Here is a 16,722-nt window from a genome sequence, read left to right on the forward strand (position 1 = left end):
AAATTGCATGAAATATTTCTTTCTGCTCTCTGTTCGTACCTTGTATTTTTTGGGATATCAAGACTTCCGTGCCAGGTCTGCTTCTGGGTCCGTATCCTTTTGTGGCACAAAACTTTTGTCAGAGTAAAGTGGAATGCTTTATTTAGCCAAGGAACTACATAAGTGTTCTTAGAACCATGAATACACTTGCTCCAACTTGCAGGAAATAAGGTACACGAGAAAGTGGTGAGTGAATGGTCACATTGTGCAAGATTGAGTTCCACTGCTAAAAAAAAATGTGTGTGTGTGTAAACGCAATTGCAAAATTACACAAAAGAGACAGGATTATGTTCTGCAAATGACAACTTTTTCTCATCAACCAAATTTACAATATGTAGATTAACAGGGAGAGGGAATTAAAACGTACACCTACTTCTGTGTAAAGATTAGAGCCCCCCTTCTTGGAAAATCTGACCACAACTTTAAGACCACCACCAGGCTGCTAATAATCATTAGAATCATTAATTTCTCTGTTCATTCTAATCTCCCGTAACGCCTTAGGTTGATAAAGGATTTAACCAGACCAAAAATAGCCTTTTTTTTTTCTTAAAGCATCTTGAAGTCATCATTCTTTATTTCTGTTCCTTCTTGTTAAGCCTTCTATATGTAGAATTGTAGATTGTGTTGCCTTCTCTGCTGCCCTCTAGAGGTTGTTGCTCTCACGAACAGTCTGTAAAAAGTTTGACATTTGCAAAATCCATTGCAGTCAGTAATGCGCCTTCCAAGCGCATACAGAAATTTTCAACATGGTGCCTCAGCCCTGAGTTTGATCAATTATCATGTTTAACTTGCATTCCAGAAATTTACTTATATACATTATATACTTATAATACTTATTAAACGTCTATGAGCCCTTGCTCCTCCTCTTCCTCTTTGTGGAGGGTCTTTGGTTCCTCTTTCTCTTGAGTGTGGGGGGCCTCAAGCCCTTCTTCCTGGTTTATGTGAGAAGGCTGTGGATTTTGCTGCCCAAGACGAACATGGGCATCATTGACAGCTAAAAGCGGGAAAACACATTTTATCAAACTGCTCTGTTCAAATCTCATGGAATAAATTTAATGTTGTGTATTCTTGTTAACATAAATTTGTGGATTATGAATGTCATGCTACCAAAGTTCACTTAAATCACTCCACTGCACAAAATTTAAATAAGAATAATTTGTTCAACCTCTCTTTTTCCAAATACTTCTCCATCTAATACTTAAGTGCATATAATATTAGAAAATTAATTTCAAAATATCTATGCAAAAATGAACAAACCTGTTCTGTTTAACAGAATTTGAGGCTGTTTAAAAACACCGCCCAGTTTTTTCTCTTTAGTTCGACGAAGTTGCTCTTCATATTCTGCTGTTGTTCTTGCACACATTTTCACACATTAATCACAGAACTTGATACAAATTCTGTTGAGTATGCAAAGAGAAAACAAATTGACCAAACTTGACTCAAACTATTGAAAACAGATGGATTCAGTAGCTCTATTAATCATTTACTTAGAACTGATCTGTAATTATGACAAAGCCTTATGACATCATTCACCTAGACACTAATTTGTCATATTTGTCTTAACAGGCGACTCATTAAAGAGTGATGTTATTGATTTATTTCCTATTTTCATTCATATGTGGCACACACACACGTGCTTAAAATTTATTTGTGGCAAGAAATGTTTGCAACCAATAAAATTGTTTGTGGTGTACTATTTTATTTTGTACAAATCATGTCGTTTCATAATCAGACAAAAAAAAAAAAAAGTTCCAAGTTGATGAAACACATTTGTACACTTTTTATTTTTCAAATACTGTATACGACTCTCCAGCACTGTCACAATTGCTTGGCCTGGAAATCAGGTGGACTCCCTGGAGCCAGTAAAAGATGATGATGAGGATCAAGATGAAGAAAACTGTCCAGTTTTGCAGATGTGATGACTTGAGTCTCAGATCTCAACTTTGCACTTTTGCCACTTTGGTAGATACTTCATCCTCTCCCCCACCATCGACCACCTCCCCCTTCCTTTTCCGCAGACCTTTCATCTTCCTCGTCTGAAGCTTGGAAAGATCTTGCTTCTGCATGTGCACCCGGCCAAATTTGGTGCCAAAAGCATCGTGGGAAATATTCTTCTTCTTCTTGGGCTGTCACAGAGGAAGAAATGAATTTTCGTGGCTTCGTGTCAAACAGATTTCGAGTTACTCAAAACGATTCAGGCCAAGTGGTAGCTGAACATATCGTGCATGATTTCACGAGCCTTTTTATGATTTTTTGAAATTGCAATATACAAAGAATAGACATTTTGACTTTTTGGTGTGTGTAGCAATTAACAGTAACAGTAAGAAGAATGTGATTCCTTTGAGATAACCAAACAGCCCCTAAATTTACCTTTAGAGCCTTGGACTGCTTGTGTGATAACTTGTACAAGTCATCAGAAGCGAGGTGTGTTCTTCTTAAAACAAAGTCAAACGACGGGCCGATCTCCTCCAGCTCAATACGCGGTGTCCTACATCCCGACTTTTTCAACAAAGACCTGAAAAGGCAGTCAGCTTTTAAAGGGTGGATACAATGCAAAACTCCCACTGGAGCCTTAAATATGACCAAAATTAAGATTTGCCCTGAAAATGGCTGTCACCTGTAACTACGCATGAATATTTTATCATCCACAGCACTGAAGTGCAGAACGTGTTCTAAGCCTGCCAATCGCACGCCAGACACCGAAGGACCCCTGAAGAAGTCTGGAGAAGAAAAGCAGACGCCATCAACAAAACATACATCATTTTCCAGTCAATCTAATATTGTGCGGCATGATGCGCACGTACCAATGAGCAGACTCTTAAGACGTTTGTACTCGTTGTTCATATCAAAAGCCTCGCCGGCAAACACAAGCATTGGTTTGGTCCCCTCGGGACATTTACTCATCTGCAAAAAAACAAGAAGAAAACGAAAGGATAAATCTAATGTCCAACATCCATTGTGTTTCAGTAAGAAAACATATTTTTTAATCTTAATACAGTGGGTGGTCTGTCATTCCTAAAATAGGATTTTATAAAACCCACAAGCAAAATGATTATGAACTGAAAAGCAGATGTAGTATTAAATACCTTAATCTCACTCAGGGAGACGTACTTCTCGATTCCCAGTTCAATCATATCCAACACGTGAAAGTCAAATAAACGGCCTGCAAATAAAAGCAGAGAAGACACGCAAAATAATTTATACGGCATTCTAAATGACAGTCTTGTAAAGTATAAGTGAGTACAAATATTTTATAACTGTACTCAATTAGAATTTTCACATTTGCGTACGAGACTACAATGAATACAGAACATAGAAAATACATCATATTTTCCATTACGGTGACAGCAGGGACGTTGTTACCTTGATAACATCCAACACCCAAACAGAATGAATATTAGTCTAGGAACCCAGAAATGAGAAATGTTTACCAAATATGAGGTTGTTGGGTCGTTTCTTGTTGTGGGAACCAAACAAAAACAGAGAGCAATCTGACTTTTTGGAGAAAAACTCCTAAAAAAAGAAAAGAAAAAAAAAAGGGTAAATTCATAGGTGATAATATTCCATAACATTTACCGACAGTAACAATACGAGCTTCATCTTAACGAACCAGTGACGTTGAGTCCTCAAACGGCCTTGTGATGTTCTTCCTGAAAAGAAAATCCTGATTTTATCCACAGCAGATAAAGTAGGGTTCACACATAAAGATAATCAGGCAAAATTTGACCATTTCACCCGTCGGATTGAAGTCAACAAAAATGCAATTTTCGGGTTTCTGGAAAACCAATTGCCTGTGATATGGTGTGCGTATAGAAAAAAAATAGAACAAAATACAGTACTCATTAGTTTTAATACATGCATTTGTTTTGTTTCTTTTTCAGCAGTTTGGATGCTCTGTGGCACTCGACCGCCGCCCTACAGGTCAGTCTTAGTACTACAACAAGTCATGTAAATTAAAAAAGGAGACTCAAGATTGTTGATGGGGTTATGAGGAGGTATCATGTGGTGGGGGAAAAAAAGACACTTACTTTTTGTATAGAACAGCATTGGGCTTTTTAAGAGAATACTGGAAGAGAAAAATAAAAGGGTGTGACTAAATCCCTACATTTTCAAACTTGGTTCTCCCACAGTGCACTTTGAAACATACACATTTGAAGGAATCATCAAATTCCGAACAAAAACATTTACAGTCGTGGTGGACATGATGACTGACCATTTCACTACATCGATTATCATTATCTTTTTGATTGGGTAGCATCAGTTGACTTACGATATCCTTCAGGGCCTGGGTTACATTTTGATTGGCATTCCCCCCTTTCATAATCATGGTACTCTTTTCCTTCTCGGCCAGTTTGGGTGCTCTACTCTCCAGGAAGCGCTTGGAGCGCTTGGTCTTGGGTTTTCTGAGGGACAAATCCATAGTACAGTTATAAAAGTACTGACATGTTTGCAGAAAATCTTTACGTTCACATAGCACCAAGAGATTTAAAGGCCACCTGGCTTTAAGGATCATTTGTAGAGGAAAATTATGTTTGATTGAAGTAACTTCCGTGACACTGTGTTTGTTGTTATAATACAAATATTACTATAAAACGACTCGTTTGCTATTTACTTTGCAGGTCGGTTGAAACTTTGATTTAACGTGCAAAAATACGCACCAGTAAATTACACATTGAATAAAGTTTTATGCTGTATTTCGCGTCAGAAAACTTACATTATACCGTCGGACTGTGCCATTGTTGTGTAGTTTTTAGAGTTCTTGATAAAGCTTCACGTTGTCGATTACCCACGCGCTAGAAATGAGCCGGAAGACAACACGATTTTTTTGTGGGGACATCGAGGTTGTTAAATGGTGCTTAAAACAGAGTGTCGCCGTCTAGTGGCAACTGTTGGATAATGCAAGACAACACGAGTTTTTTGTAGGGACATCGAGGTTGTTAAATGGTGCTTAAAACAGAGTGTCGCCGTCTTGTGGCAACTATTGGACAATGCAGGGATAGTCAAATATTTTGGGATTTTCATCAAATGTCAAGGATGCAATGACAAATACTAAAATTTGAACAGAATAATAATGAGAGAATAATTGTTTTATTTCTCGTAATTCTAATCCCAAAACAATATTATTATTTTTTACATAATCTTCCAGGCCTATTGACACCAGTCGCCAAAACTTTGAAACATCACATGTCCTTGTTACAAAACATGTTTGTGACCCGTGTTGCAGGATTATATGTGCTCTTTGGTTCTTTCTTGTTTTTCTTTTCTGCAATGCATCATGCATCATGAATGACTGAACACTAAGTTCAAATTCAGGGTACACTATGTATGGGTCAATTCAACCAACATTTAATTTCACAAGACTTAGAAATGTGATTGTTTTATTAATAACAGAGATTTGTATAAAAATGATCAAATGAACGGCGTTCACTTCCTTTTTGATCCATAATTGGGTTATTTTTGATCCAACAATTCGATGCATCACCATTAATAAAAACACAGTACAACAGTTTTCAAAACAAAGGAAAGAAAAGAGGGAATTGAATACTACTAATAATAATAATCATAGAAAGAGATAATAAAGGTAATACTGCATCATACAAGGTGATGAGAGTTTATCTAAAAAAATTTAAATCAGTGTTTTTGTCAAATCAAAATAATGTCTGAACTTACTACGTTATATACTGTAACATGTCTTTTGTTATGAAAGTTCTAAATAGAGATGAGAGCCAATAAAGAGAAATCTTGGCTGGCAAAGGCCACTTTATGATTGCGCAAAAGAATCAACAAGTGTTCTTTGCGTGGACGTTTCGAGTATGTGACGAGTATCTCGTTCGGGTTTAACCTTGTGCAAGTTGTTGAGCGTCAGTTTTTCACTCTTGTCCGCATAAGTGTGGTTCGAACTCCGTACGGTCCCGTTTGCAACTTTCGGGTTGAAGATGAAGCCCATTGGATTTGCCGTGGGCACAATTGTGCTCATAATTGCCGGATGGGTGATTTATGGTGAGCTAAAGTGTGGATGAACGTGACTTTTATTATCTAAAGTTTACTTTGTTCATAAAGTTGTGTTAAATTACCTTTGTCACCGACAATCATAATATGAACTACTCCATGCCACTGAAAGCAATTTTGAAATATAACAGCAGAAGGCAGAAAAAGCGAAATAAATATTGGATCGTAAACCAATTAAATGACAATTTTATAAACACGTCGAATGGAAATTAAGGAATTAAAATCACGATATTTAAACTTGAATAAATGTATAGTTTTTATTTATGTAGATATACTGATGGTAATGATACAATTGAAACGTTATACATATGAAATAGGATTTTGAAAATGTTACACGAGATTAGGGACAGTGTGGCAAAAAAGGTTGACAGGATTGTAACTTTTTTTTCTCAGAATGAATGTATTTTAAAGTGAGAATAAAATGAACAGCAGCCAAGACCACATCATTGTCTCGAAGGTCCTTTCTTTATGAATCAAAAAGTTGGATGTTTTTCTTTAGAATCTTATCCCATTTCTTCTTTATTTTCATTATTTCTCCATTTCTCCCATACGTCCTCCTTTCCATCCTTCCTTCCTTAACCAGAGATGAAGACGAACTCAGGCACGGTGATGCCCACGTTGGAAGGAGAGCAGAAGGTGCGAAAGACCAATCCTCTTGTGTGATTAAGATGGACCCAGGATTGAATCGTAATAGTCATCGTCTCAATATTTGAAATTCATACGAGTAATTGGATTACTCATTCCAACATTCATGCGAAAACCAGATGTGATATATGCTTTTGTTTTGCAGGAGATGATCAAAATTCAACTGATCAATAGGGAAACTTTGAAGAACGTGAGCTCAGTCTCGGTGAAGCCCACAGTGCAAGGAAAAAAGGTGCAAACAGCCAATCCTTGACTGATTTGGTTTTTAGAATCTTTAGCCAAAGTAAGACTATTCCTAATTATAATGACTTGAATGATGGTTTATTTTTTGGTAGGTTAGTCATTGGTCAAAAAGAAATAAAAAAAATGTACTTTTGATTTGCAGAAGCCACTCAAAACTTCACTGACCACCAAGAAACCAAAGATCAACGTGACCTCAGTCTCTGTGAAGCCCACGGTGAAAGGACAGCAGCAAGTGCGAAAGGCCAATCCTATTGACTAATTCAAGATGTACCAAGAAATGGGAATTGCCTCTGTAGTTGAGATGTTCTTTTCTTTTGCAGAATCTGCCCAACACCACACTGACCACCAAGAAACCAAAGATCAACGTGACCTCAGTCTCAGTGAAGCCCAAAGAAAAGCGTAAGGTGGGAAAGCCCAATCCTTTTGACTGAGTTGAAGATGTACCACAAAGTGTAATTTCTCTCTGGGTGGTTGATTGTCGATTGTATTTTAGGTTATTTAGTCAAAGTTAAATATGATGGTTTTCCAGTTGATTTTTGGTATGAAATGTGAAATGCTTTCGTTTTGCAGCTGGGGAAAAAAAAAAAGTGAGCAGTAATATGGTAGAAGTGTAAATTCTTTCTGGGTGGTTAATTGGTTATTTAGTACAAATATTATTCATTAAAATGTGAATAAATTGATTGGCTTATGTCAAAAATAAATGTTTGAACATTAGGCCCATATCGACACTTCAGGAATGGAAGATCAACATGGCCAAACACCTCGTGTGTAGGTTTTGAGATGCATCCAAAATGTGTCGACTAACTTGTTCTTTTTTGTAGCAAAACATCAAACTGACAGACCATTCTATCTATAGGGGCATCAAACTCGACCTACGAGCCAGTCAGACTAAGTAATAAGCCACTTTTCCCATAATGGCTGCAGTTTCAATCGGCTCACCTTTTTCTGTGTGTGTGTGTATAATAAACATAACACCCTTTTGTGTGCGTGTTCCAGGGTTACTATCGAACTTTTCGTCCAACACGCAAGAGATCCTTTTTATTACCGTGTTGACAGTATTGTGTTAAGCCTGATATTCAAAATGACAAAAGAAACCGCCGTGGTAACTGCCAATATGGCTGAAACGTGGACGTACAAGGGACAAGTATTTCCTAAAGTTTCCCTACCCTACAAACCCGGCTACGATTTCACAATAATATAAATTACTCTGTAATTGTGTTCTACCAAATGGATGGAAAGAAAATGTATTGACGAGCACTATTCACCGTACTGTTGTTTCACAGATTCACATCCAGCAAATTTCTAGGACATTCGCTGTGAACTTCAACAGCTCCTACGGTTTGTTTTACCCATATGACTACAACAAAGGGAATTATTATTCTATCACAAAATTGGCGGTAGGGGGCGACATCGTTTACTTCAAATTTTTTTTGATGGTCACCATTTTTTTGGGGACATAATCAAACTGCTTTACTTTGTGCAAGTTATTTGGTATTTTCAGTATATAGCAATGGGCTTTAATTTGTGCATGTTATTTGATTTTCCAGCTATTTTCAGTATATCAGTAATAAAGTTCAGACTGCAATAAAAACAATTCAGTGACTGGTTTATAAACTTGTCTGATCTGAACGTTTGGAACAAAATCCTCAAGTACAATGTATATTCTCAATATTTGATTATCTTCTGGCTATTCCACAGCCACTGGAAACAGAACCTGGCAAGATCCTAATTCAACAAAAAAACCAAAACACACTACACAGATGAGTATTTTTATTTTACCATTAAGCTCCTAACACATAGATTTTAGCACATCTTGACCATCCAAATCACAAAAGAGAATTAGAACAGCAAAGTTTCTCCACCCATCATAACAGCACTCCCACTTCCCAAGCGAAGGCTTTTCAGGAGTTTGAACTGGAAGATTCACAAAGGGAAGGTATTGGTGGAAAAGTGTGGAATTATTACTTTGAAAACAAAGCTGCTCCAAACCTAGTTTGACATTGGCAGAGAAAAAAAAGAAAGAAAAGAAAATTGGTCCACCGCAAGAAACGAGCGAGTTATTAGTAGCTAACAATCCAATGATCCATGTGAGCATTGAACAGTGCTGGTATGCATGTAGGCTGCCAAGCTGAGGAAGTTTAAGTACAGATGTTGGTCCTCGAGGAAATACTGAAACCACTCCAAAAGGCCATAGTATACTATCTAGGAAAACTGTTCCAAATACCAGATTACAGATAATTGGGTGATACAAGTGATGCAGGTTAAACTTTCCCCTGCAGCCGCGTAATTTTTATTCTTTAAAAAAAAAAAAAAAAAGCTTCTGTAGCAGGTGGTTAGAAGTAAAAACATGACCAGCTGCACAGAGCACAAGGAAGACTTGGGGGGTGTGGGGGGGTGCAGCTTTAAATAAGCTTCAAGCTAGCAAAACGAGGGCAAATACAGACGACGCTTTACGACACGGTCTAGCAATATAGCACTGCATGCATGCACCCCTCACCCACCATCCATGAGCCCAAAGTTTACAAAAGGGCATTGATGCAAACAAAGAATAGTGAGGAAGCCCATTTGACAGCAGGAAAAAAAAAATGTCTGGGCAGTAGTAATGACATAAAATGGCAGATGGTGCAGTGGTTGGATGTGGAATGATCCGGGATGACCCTGGCATGCTCAGACTGGTGGGCCTCGATTGTACGCTTACACATTTTTTTTGTATGGGGCGGAAAGAGAAAGAGGGGATGGATATTGTTAAAGGGGAAAAAATGCTTTGCTGGGCAAGCAAAAAGTTTCTGATTCATTATGTCCCAGCCAGCGCACCTCCCAGGGGGGGGGGGGGGGGGGGGGGGGGGGGGTATTTGACACATCTGGTCTGCTAGGGAATGGGACAATAGACAGTCGGTAGAGGGCATTGTGAGCTATGTGCAGAAGAGTGGGGGCGGAGTCAGTCGGCGCACGCTTGAAGTCATACATTCAGCTCAAAAGTGGACCAGGCTTTTCTCTAGAGAAAACGTCGTGTACATTCGAAAGATGGGGTGGACGAGATGGCGTCAGCGTGCTTTACACAGGCTGGACTACATTCCTTTTTCCCTGTGAATGTGAAATGAAGAGAACAGGAAGCTAGAGGATTCCTGTAGATGTAGCATGGTCAAAAAAAATCATAATATATATATATAGTGAGTTACAAAGTGTGCTAATAAAGGTCTTGAATTATGTGGATTCCCTTCACTGGCCTTGAGTTTAAAGCTGCAATTTTGTCGTTTGTACACAATTTAAAATTGGAAGACAGGAAATATGAGAAGTTAATTCCAAAAGGAAGAAAGAAAATTGGCAAGGCTTGGCAAAACATCGTATACATTCATAGAGACAAAAAGGCCAGCTTTCAATTTCAAACCCTGGGTTAAAAAAAACAAAACACCAAAGACTCTAAAGTGCACTCCTTTATGAATGATCCTCACCAATTGTGAATGAAATAAAATTAATCTGAGCATGTCAGGGGCGTGGTTTTAATGTGGCCGGAAGCCCTGTCTGTGTGGGATGAGGGAGGAGACCTGCAGGTGAGACTGGTCACAGGTGGAAAGCCTCAAATGGAGCGCGTTTAATTCCTCTACATGCACTTCAAGACCACACCAAGAGTGTGCTAGCATATGGAAACAGATAAAAGAACTTTCATGCAAGAGGTCTACGTCACAGCTACAACAATGCAAACAACTCGTATTGGAGGTTAAACGGGGCTCGCCTTTACCCCTGTGAGCTTCATCGAGGGAGACGAGGGCGGGAGGAAGAAGGCAGGCTGAGGACCGCAAGATTTCTATTGGAAGGTGGCCACCGGGAAGAAACTCCGAGCGGCCAACTTTTTTCCGCCTCCTCTTCATCTCCCACCCTCAGCTCTTCTGATTCTTCTGGCAGTTCTTGATATAGCTTGTGAACACAAAATTGTAATCGTTGAACTGAGCCAGCTGGCGGTCGAGACGCTTAAAACCGTCGAGTTTTTGGGCAGAAGAAAAGACGCTGCGACATTTCGAACTCTGCAGTGGGAGAAGAGAGTTCGAGTTAGACTGATTAGAAATCGTCCGACGGAAGCCGGAGCACGAAATACATACCTGATTGACAAACAGTGTCGTCACAAATTTGCCCGGCTTGAAAACTTCCACCACCTTCCGGACAAGGTCATCGTAAGATGTCTGGGAGAGGTTTGTCTCGAAGCTAACGTAGGAGAAATCTGGCTCTGGGGTGATGTGAATGGTCCAGTAGGTCCCCTGCAAAAAGAGAAGCCATTAGAGAAAAGCAGTCACAATAGAAACACCAAGAAATACTTACATCAGTCTTCATTCCGTTCATTGAGTATCCACACGGGTTGAACATTGTAGCATCTATCACAGAACCTGGGATCAGGTCACAAATTCCACTCATCTGGAATAGAAAACAAAACAAAAACTTGGCATCAAATAACTATTGTGTTTTGTGAAACATCTAAATGTGGTCATTACGCCAAAACTGTATTAAGTGACTTGTGTAACAATTAATGAGGTTACATTGCTTACTCGATTTTTATTTTTTGGTTTTAAATATGTACACTGTCCGATGGAATGGAAGACTTTCCACAACGTACTTTCAAGACTACTCAAACTTTAGGCTGTCTAAGTTTACAGTAAAACTGATAAACCATAAATACACTTTGTATAATTGAACAGCTTTGCTAGAATAAGGTTCTATTTTCAACATTTGCCTTACACGAGTGACTTCACTTGCAGAAACACCATCTTTCATATAGAACTGGTCCATAATAGCTGGATCAAGGTCACTCATCAGAACTTCCAGTGTCTGATCCGCATACTTGTTCTCCCAGTACTCTGGCAAGTCCAGAGTAAACAGATACCTGGTTAACAACAAAATGGGAACTGGTGAGATTTCGACATGATACTTTATTTTATGCCAGTCATTTTTTTATTTTTTTTATTTAGCAAAACACAAGCTGGTTGACAATACTATAATGATGTGAAGAAAGTTCTTACCAGCAGTCAGCGTTCAAACGTCCCATACAGTAGGCTGCACCATCTGAAGGAAGTCAAAAGAAATATTTCTCTTTTAGCAACAAATACCCACTGGGTTAAATATTAACGGTTAAAATAATTAGATATGCTTCAAGGTATAATCGTCTGCGGGTTTCAAGTGGTTAAAGCCCTTGGCGTAAACAGGGATGTCTCCACTTCTTCATAAATATAATAAGTGGTTTCCATGATGCTTAACACATCCGCCATGAAATTTTGTGGCAGCATTGGACATGGGCCACAAATATGGAATTAAAAGTAGGTGTGGCGCCGAGACAGAAAAAATAGGAGCGTACCGGGATTCAAAGCTCTTGCAAATTTATTTATTTTCATTGCTGACTGGATAATGCACAAATATATATATATATTTTTTTACAGTTATCCTTACAGATAAAGACAAGAGCGGCGAATACTTTTGGTTACGTACTTGGGAAAATCTGGCCGAGAAAGTCTACTTCCTCTTGGAAGTTGCGATGAGGAAACTCTTGATGGGTTGGTTTCATAAAATTCTTGCGGGAGTAGAAGAAGTTCTGCAAAACCGGATAAGCAAGTTGGGCGTGAGCAAGAAAAAAACCCCCAAAAAGCTGGCAAAGAAAAAAAAATATATATATATAAATGATATTAAGAAGGATGTGGCTCACCTCGATGGCATCAAACCCGCAGTACTCCCTGGCGAGTTCCAGCAGAGGCACCAGTGCTTGCAGTAAGAGGGTGGTTCCACATGTTTTCAAAATGAAACGTCTCTTGGAGACAAACATGCTACTCTCACTGAATGGAGGGAGGGGGGGAAAAAAAAGACAAAGGACGATTCAATTACCTCGCCAACACAGAGACACTGTTCATTTGGAAGACTCAGTGACACCCAAAGATTTAATCTTCTGGATGATGCTTTAGTATTTCCACCTTCTTTTGTTGTGTTAACATTTAATTTTTTTAATTGCACCAGCCTCATTAAGCCTCAATTTTACTTTTGTCAGAATCCAGCTCCTTCTTGAGCAGCATGATGATGGCTGGACATTCCCGTGGTATTTATAATTTTTGGGGGAACAGATGAACCTCTCCATTTCCCCACTCCATTTTTTAAAATCGATTAATAGATTATTTTTAAATCACATTTTCACCTAATCACTCTTTATGAACCAATTATTGGCATTTAGTCATTAAAACAATTTCGGTGAAGAATTTGCATTTCCAGTGATACTGAAGAGTCGCCACCCAAAAGCACCAAGCAAGCAATGGCAATGCCAAGTGACTGAAAGGTGACCAGTCTAATCCCGGAAAGCCTTCTATTCATAGCCAAATGCGGCAGACATACTGGTCCACATCTCACCTGAGTATATAAGCTTCCTGCTTGTCGGTCTTTGTCACACTTATGATCAAACAGTGCACATTCTCCAAAAGTTTGTCCCACTCAAACCTAAAAGAAAACACAAAAAGAATGGGCAACATTTAGCAATGGCGGATCGTTCACATTCCAAGCATTGCTTCGCTCTCCAGATGAGGTAACCTCAACATAACTCGAAGAAATAAGATACTTGCTGCAGAGCGTGGCAAAGTTACAAGGTCATGCAGATAAGGGTCATTTAGGTCACCCCGGGGGAGCAGCCAAAAATGGGAGCACATGGTCACGTAAAAAGCAGGTGTGAATAAAAATACCTTGAACATTTTTGATAGAAACGACATTTCTTGGATGGGAAGGTAAGAAATCAAAATACACACAAAAAAAAAAAAAAATCCCACACACATGGGGGGAAAAAAAAAATCCTTGTGGGGGAGAAAAAAAAAAAAGTTTCAGTTATGGTCGCTACAGAAAATGAGTATAGCCTCAGACCAGTGGGACATCATTGGAGACCGAGGTCAACTCCCACTCGAGTGTGAAACTACACCAAAGGCTATTTGTGGTGCTTCGGCGAGATCGCATTTAGATTGGACTCCCGGAAAGGAGCGCAAATGATGGCCAAGTACTACAAAGAGCTGAGTTACCGAGACAAAGGATGTCTTTTTAATATAAAACTACACATCAAACCAAATCTGAGCAAATGATGAACAAGGAAATAATTAAAAAAAGAGGAGTCTTGTTTACAAAAGGTGTAATCGTCCTCTGCTTGATCAAATTAGTGGAAGAGTGAATGTAACCGGCTTTGAAAGTTGTTATGGAGTGTTAAGGTGAGTGCACTCTCACAATTCAAAGCCCTTGTGGACTTATTTGAAAGTTGGCCGGCCGACAATCAGCCAGCCTGATCCACAGTAACACAGCAAGGCTTTAATCGGTCCACTGGTGGTAAATTAACAGATCTCCATTCATAAGGAGGCTAGATGACTGATAAAAATAAATAAAAATAAAAAAAAAGACTACATTTTGTGATAGGATGACATTTTGAGGGAAGATAAAGTTATCAGTGATTATGAACACAACAATCTGTGAGAATTGCCGAAAGGGAGTGCAACTGCCTAACGATTTTGATGGAACGGGAAAATAATGCATCTCTAAAACTAACTAAGCTCCACTTGAAAATATATCGATACAAGTTTAACTAACCGGTAACGACAATTTTGTGGAAGACACTCTGGCAAAGTAGTAATGGGATATTCTGTGATGAGGTTTAAGCTTGTTCAATGTTAGTTTACTTAAGCACCAAACAAAGCAAACATACATAAGTACCATTTGAAAATAAACACACAACAGTGTGCTGTCTAAAAACATTATGAGGTGTGTTGTAGGATACACTCGCTAATGCAATTGAAAATAAACAAAAAATACCTCTTGTAATAATAGGCATCCACCGACTGGCTGGCCGGCTGTTTTGTATTTTCACTCAAAATAGGTCACTGTACATTGTTCTAAACTTCAAAAAGTCACAATTTCGGTTATTTAGAAAACAAATTCAATTTCATAAATATGAAATAAATGAAAAGTTTGGCACTAACTTAGGTTGCCCTCTAGTAATGTGTTAAGGCGTATTGGGTATGAATCTTTGAAATTTGATTTGATCTCAATTCTTTATGGGATGCAATACGGTTCAAGAAAAGTGCATTTGTAGCCTGTGCGTCATGTTTAGTAACATGTAACATGTTCAAACCTTCGATTCTCTTCTAACTTCTTGCAGTTCCACAAACAGCTTTGACATATGATACAACAAGTCAGCATGGGAATGTTTTGATGTTTTTGAAACCTGGCTGCCTCTACAAAGCCATTGACGAAATTACCAATGCAAATTCGCCAAGAATAAGTTCTGTTTTTTTTTAATTTCCTTTGCATTATCGTCACTGTCATTTTTATGAGCGGTTCAAGATCATTATCAGATGGTTGTTGTCTGCTTTGAAGCCGAGAACAGATTTTTGCACAAATACCCTTAGAGCCAATCAAATGCACTGGGAGGGAGCAAAATTCATGCCTCGAAACGTGACTGGGACATTTTTCAAAGTGGTCCGTTGAGGAAGTTGGCCCCTTTCTATAACTCCCGTCGACTATTCTACGGTCATTACTTGATCAATACAATGTTTAATTAACAACCATGGCAGTGAAGGGGATTCTGCTCAAGGTTTACACAAACCACCAGAACGTGACAGATACGTATATGCAATTCGTATATCGGCGTCCTGGCGTGGTAGGTTGCTAGCAAAGGAACACGAGGTGGTGACGACCGACCACATGCTTTTGACTTCAGCTTCATGAAGTTGTTTAGTTACGCAAATACGACTCTTCCTTTCGCAGAAAAACCATCACGTAACCATGCAACTGGCTTGGCTACTTTTTAACAGTCGACTCTTTGAATTAATTCAAAATAAGTGTCGTTTATTTAAGGGCCTGCTAAAACGGGTGCGCACAAATAAGATGCTACGCTTGATTGTGACCTTCACAGTGAAAACAGAAGGCGATATGAATTCATATAATTATTCATAACGGATGGATGTTTTTGTGTACTGGAGATGAAACCACAAAAAATAATCGGGTAAATGACGCCCCTACCACACCACCACCACAAAAAAAGGAAGTCTTAACTATTTAGCAGTGAGCCTGTTTTACATTTGAATTCAACACGGTTGATTTAACATACCGACTGTGAATACACAAGCAACTGGTCAATATCAAATTCTGTTAAGTCACCATACGTCTACTAAGCAATGAATGAGTCAGGAGGGGTGGCCATTTTTAACTGGCGGCGTAAACTATTGCGTGGGATCCAGTGACCGCCTTTGGTTTCCCCTCTTCTAAAATGAAGTAACGGCGATCGCGTAAAAAAAAAACAAAAAAAACACCCTACGCACCTGAATAATAAAATTATGAAAAGGAAATATCGGCAAGTATTACGATGACGTTCTGTAAAGACAACAGATTGAGAAGTCCCACAATGAGACAAACCTTGGGATGGTGCGCAGGTCCCCGGTTCCCTTGGTCTCATCCTGCCGGGAGAACCACAATTCCAACAGTTTCTCGGTCCCCTCGAAGAAATGTGCACCACTATCTTCCATCATGAGACAACAGACGCACAACCAAAAAAATTAAAAGTAAACGTCGGTTAGAACGTTTTATCTTATTAAATTCGTATTCAATTAGATTATAACTTAGAGATGTACAGTCCGTTAAACAAGCCAAATGATTTTTCTTCTGTTACCGTCTTCCCTTTTTCAGAGAATACCGTTAGCGAGTGCTAGCTAATATCGCCGGCCATACTGTGTACAGCTCTACATGCCGACTATGAGGTGCATTTATATAGACAACGATGAATACGTCATTATC

General features: G+C 38.9%; 3 protein-coding genes and 1 long non-coding RNA gene across 7 annotated transcripts; 1 reads left to right on the forward strand and 3 right to left on the reverse strand.

Annotated features, from left to right (window-relative positions):
- Nucleotides 1-153: 153 nt before the first annotated feature.
- Nucleotides 154-1,506, reverse strand: LOC147042543 (uncharacterized). The gene is made up of 3 exons (XR_015068933.1): nt 1,297-1,506; nt 873-1,033; nt 154-709 (listed from the first exon to the last, which is right to left on the reverse strand). It is a non-coding gene; the product is annotated as an uncharacterized LOC147042543 (long non-coding RNA).
- Nucleotides 1,507-1,804: 298 nt separating this feature from the next.
- Nucleotides 1,805-4,900, reverse strand: rpf2 (ribosome production factor 2 homolog). Its single transcript, XM_085937562.1, has 10 exons — nt 4,754-4,900; nt 4,310-4,442; nt 4,068-4,105; nt 3,650-3,689; nt 3,471-3,552; nt 3,126-3,202; nt 2,844-2,943; nt 2,657-2,759; nt 2,410-2,554; nt 1,805-2,165 (listed from the first exon to the last, which is right to left on the reverse strand). The coding sequence occupies exons 1-10, from the start codon at nt 4,774-4,776 to the stop codon at nt 1,977-1,979; spliced, it is 930 nt and encodes a 309-aa protein (XP_085793688.1). The 5' UTR covers nt 4,777-4,900; the 3' UTR covers nt 1,805-1,976.
- Nucleotides 4,901-5,865: 965 nt separating this feature from the next.
- Nucleotides 5,866-8,545, forward strand: LOC147042545 (uncharacterized). 3 transcript variants are annotated; one of them, XM_085937759.1, is made up of 6 exons: nt 5,866-6,039; nt 6,632-6,684; nt 6,839-6,925; nt 7,079-7,168; nt 7,257-7,340; nt 8,220-8,544. In XM_085937759.1, exons 1-6 carry the CDS (start codon nt 5,976-5,978, stop codon nt 8,394-8,396), a joined length of 555 nt encoding a protein of 184 aa, XP_085793885.1. In that variant the 5' UTR covers nt 5,866-5,975; the 3' UTR covers nt 8,397-8,544. The 3 variants fall into 3 exon arrangements, with proteins under 3 accessions (XP_085793885.1, XP_085793887.1, XP_085793886.1); XM_085937761.1 differs by lacking the exon at nt 8,220-8,544 and adding an exon at nt 7,793-7,918; XM_085937760.1 differs by having other exon boundaries at nt 5,916-6,039; nt 6,632-6,735; nt 8,220-8,545.
- Nucleotides 8,546-8,689: 144 nt separating this feature from the next.
- On the reverse strand, nt 8,690-16,687 carry amd1 (adenosylmethionine decarboxylase 1). 2 transcript variants are annotated; one of them, XR_015068900.1, is made up of 10 exons: nt 16,345-16,687; nt 13,312-13,398; nt 12,623-12,749; nt 12,409-12,511; nt 11,946-11,988; nt 11,665-11,809; nt 11,251-11,343; nt 11,034-11,189; nt 10,676-10,958; nt 8,690-10,020 (listed from the first exon to the last, which is right to left on the reverse strand). XR_015068900.1 is itself a non-coding variant. In XM_085937757.1 (9 exons), the coding sequence occupies exons 1-9, from the start codon at nt 16,455-16,457 to the stop codon at nt 10,815-10,817; spliced, it is 1,011 nt and encodes a 336-aa protein (XP_085793883.1). In that variant the 5' UTR covers nt 16,458-16,687; the 3' UTR covers nt 8,690-10,814. The 2 variants fall into 2 exon arrangements, 1 of the variants encoding a protein (XP_085793883.1); XM_085937757.1 differs by having other exon boundaries at nt 8,690-10,958.
- Nucleotides 16,688-16,722: the final 35 nt, after the last annotated feature.

This window comes from Syngnathus leptorhynchus, chromosome 18, assembly GCF_054491065.1.
Source record: "Syngnathus leptorhynchus isolate UIUO chromosome 18, UIUO_Slep, whole genome shotgun sequence".
Taxonomy (NCBI): domain Eukaryota; kingdom Metazoa; phylum Chordata; class Actinopteri; order Syngnathiformes; family Syngnathidae; genus Syngnathus; species Syngnathus leptorhynchus.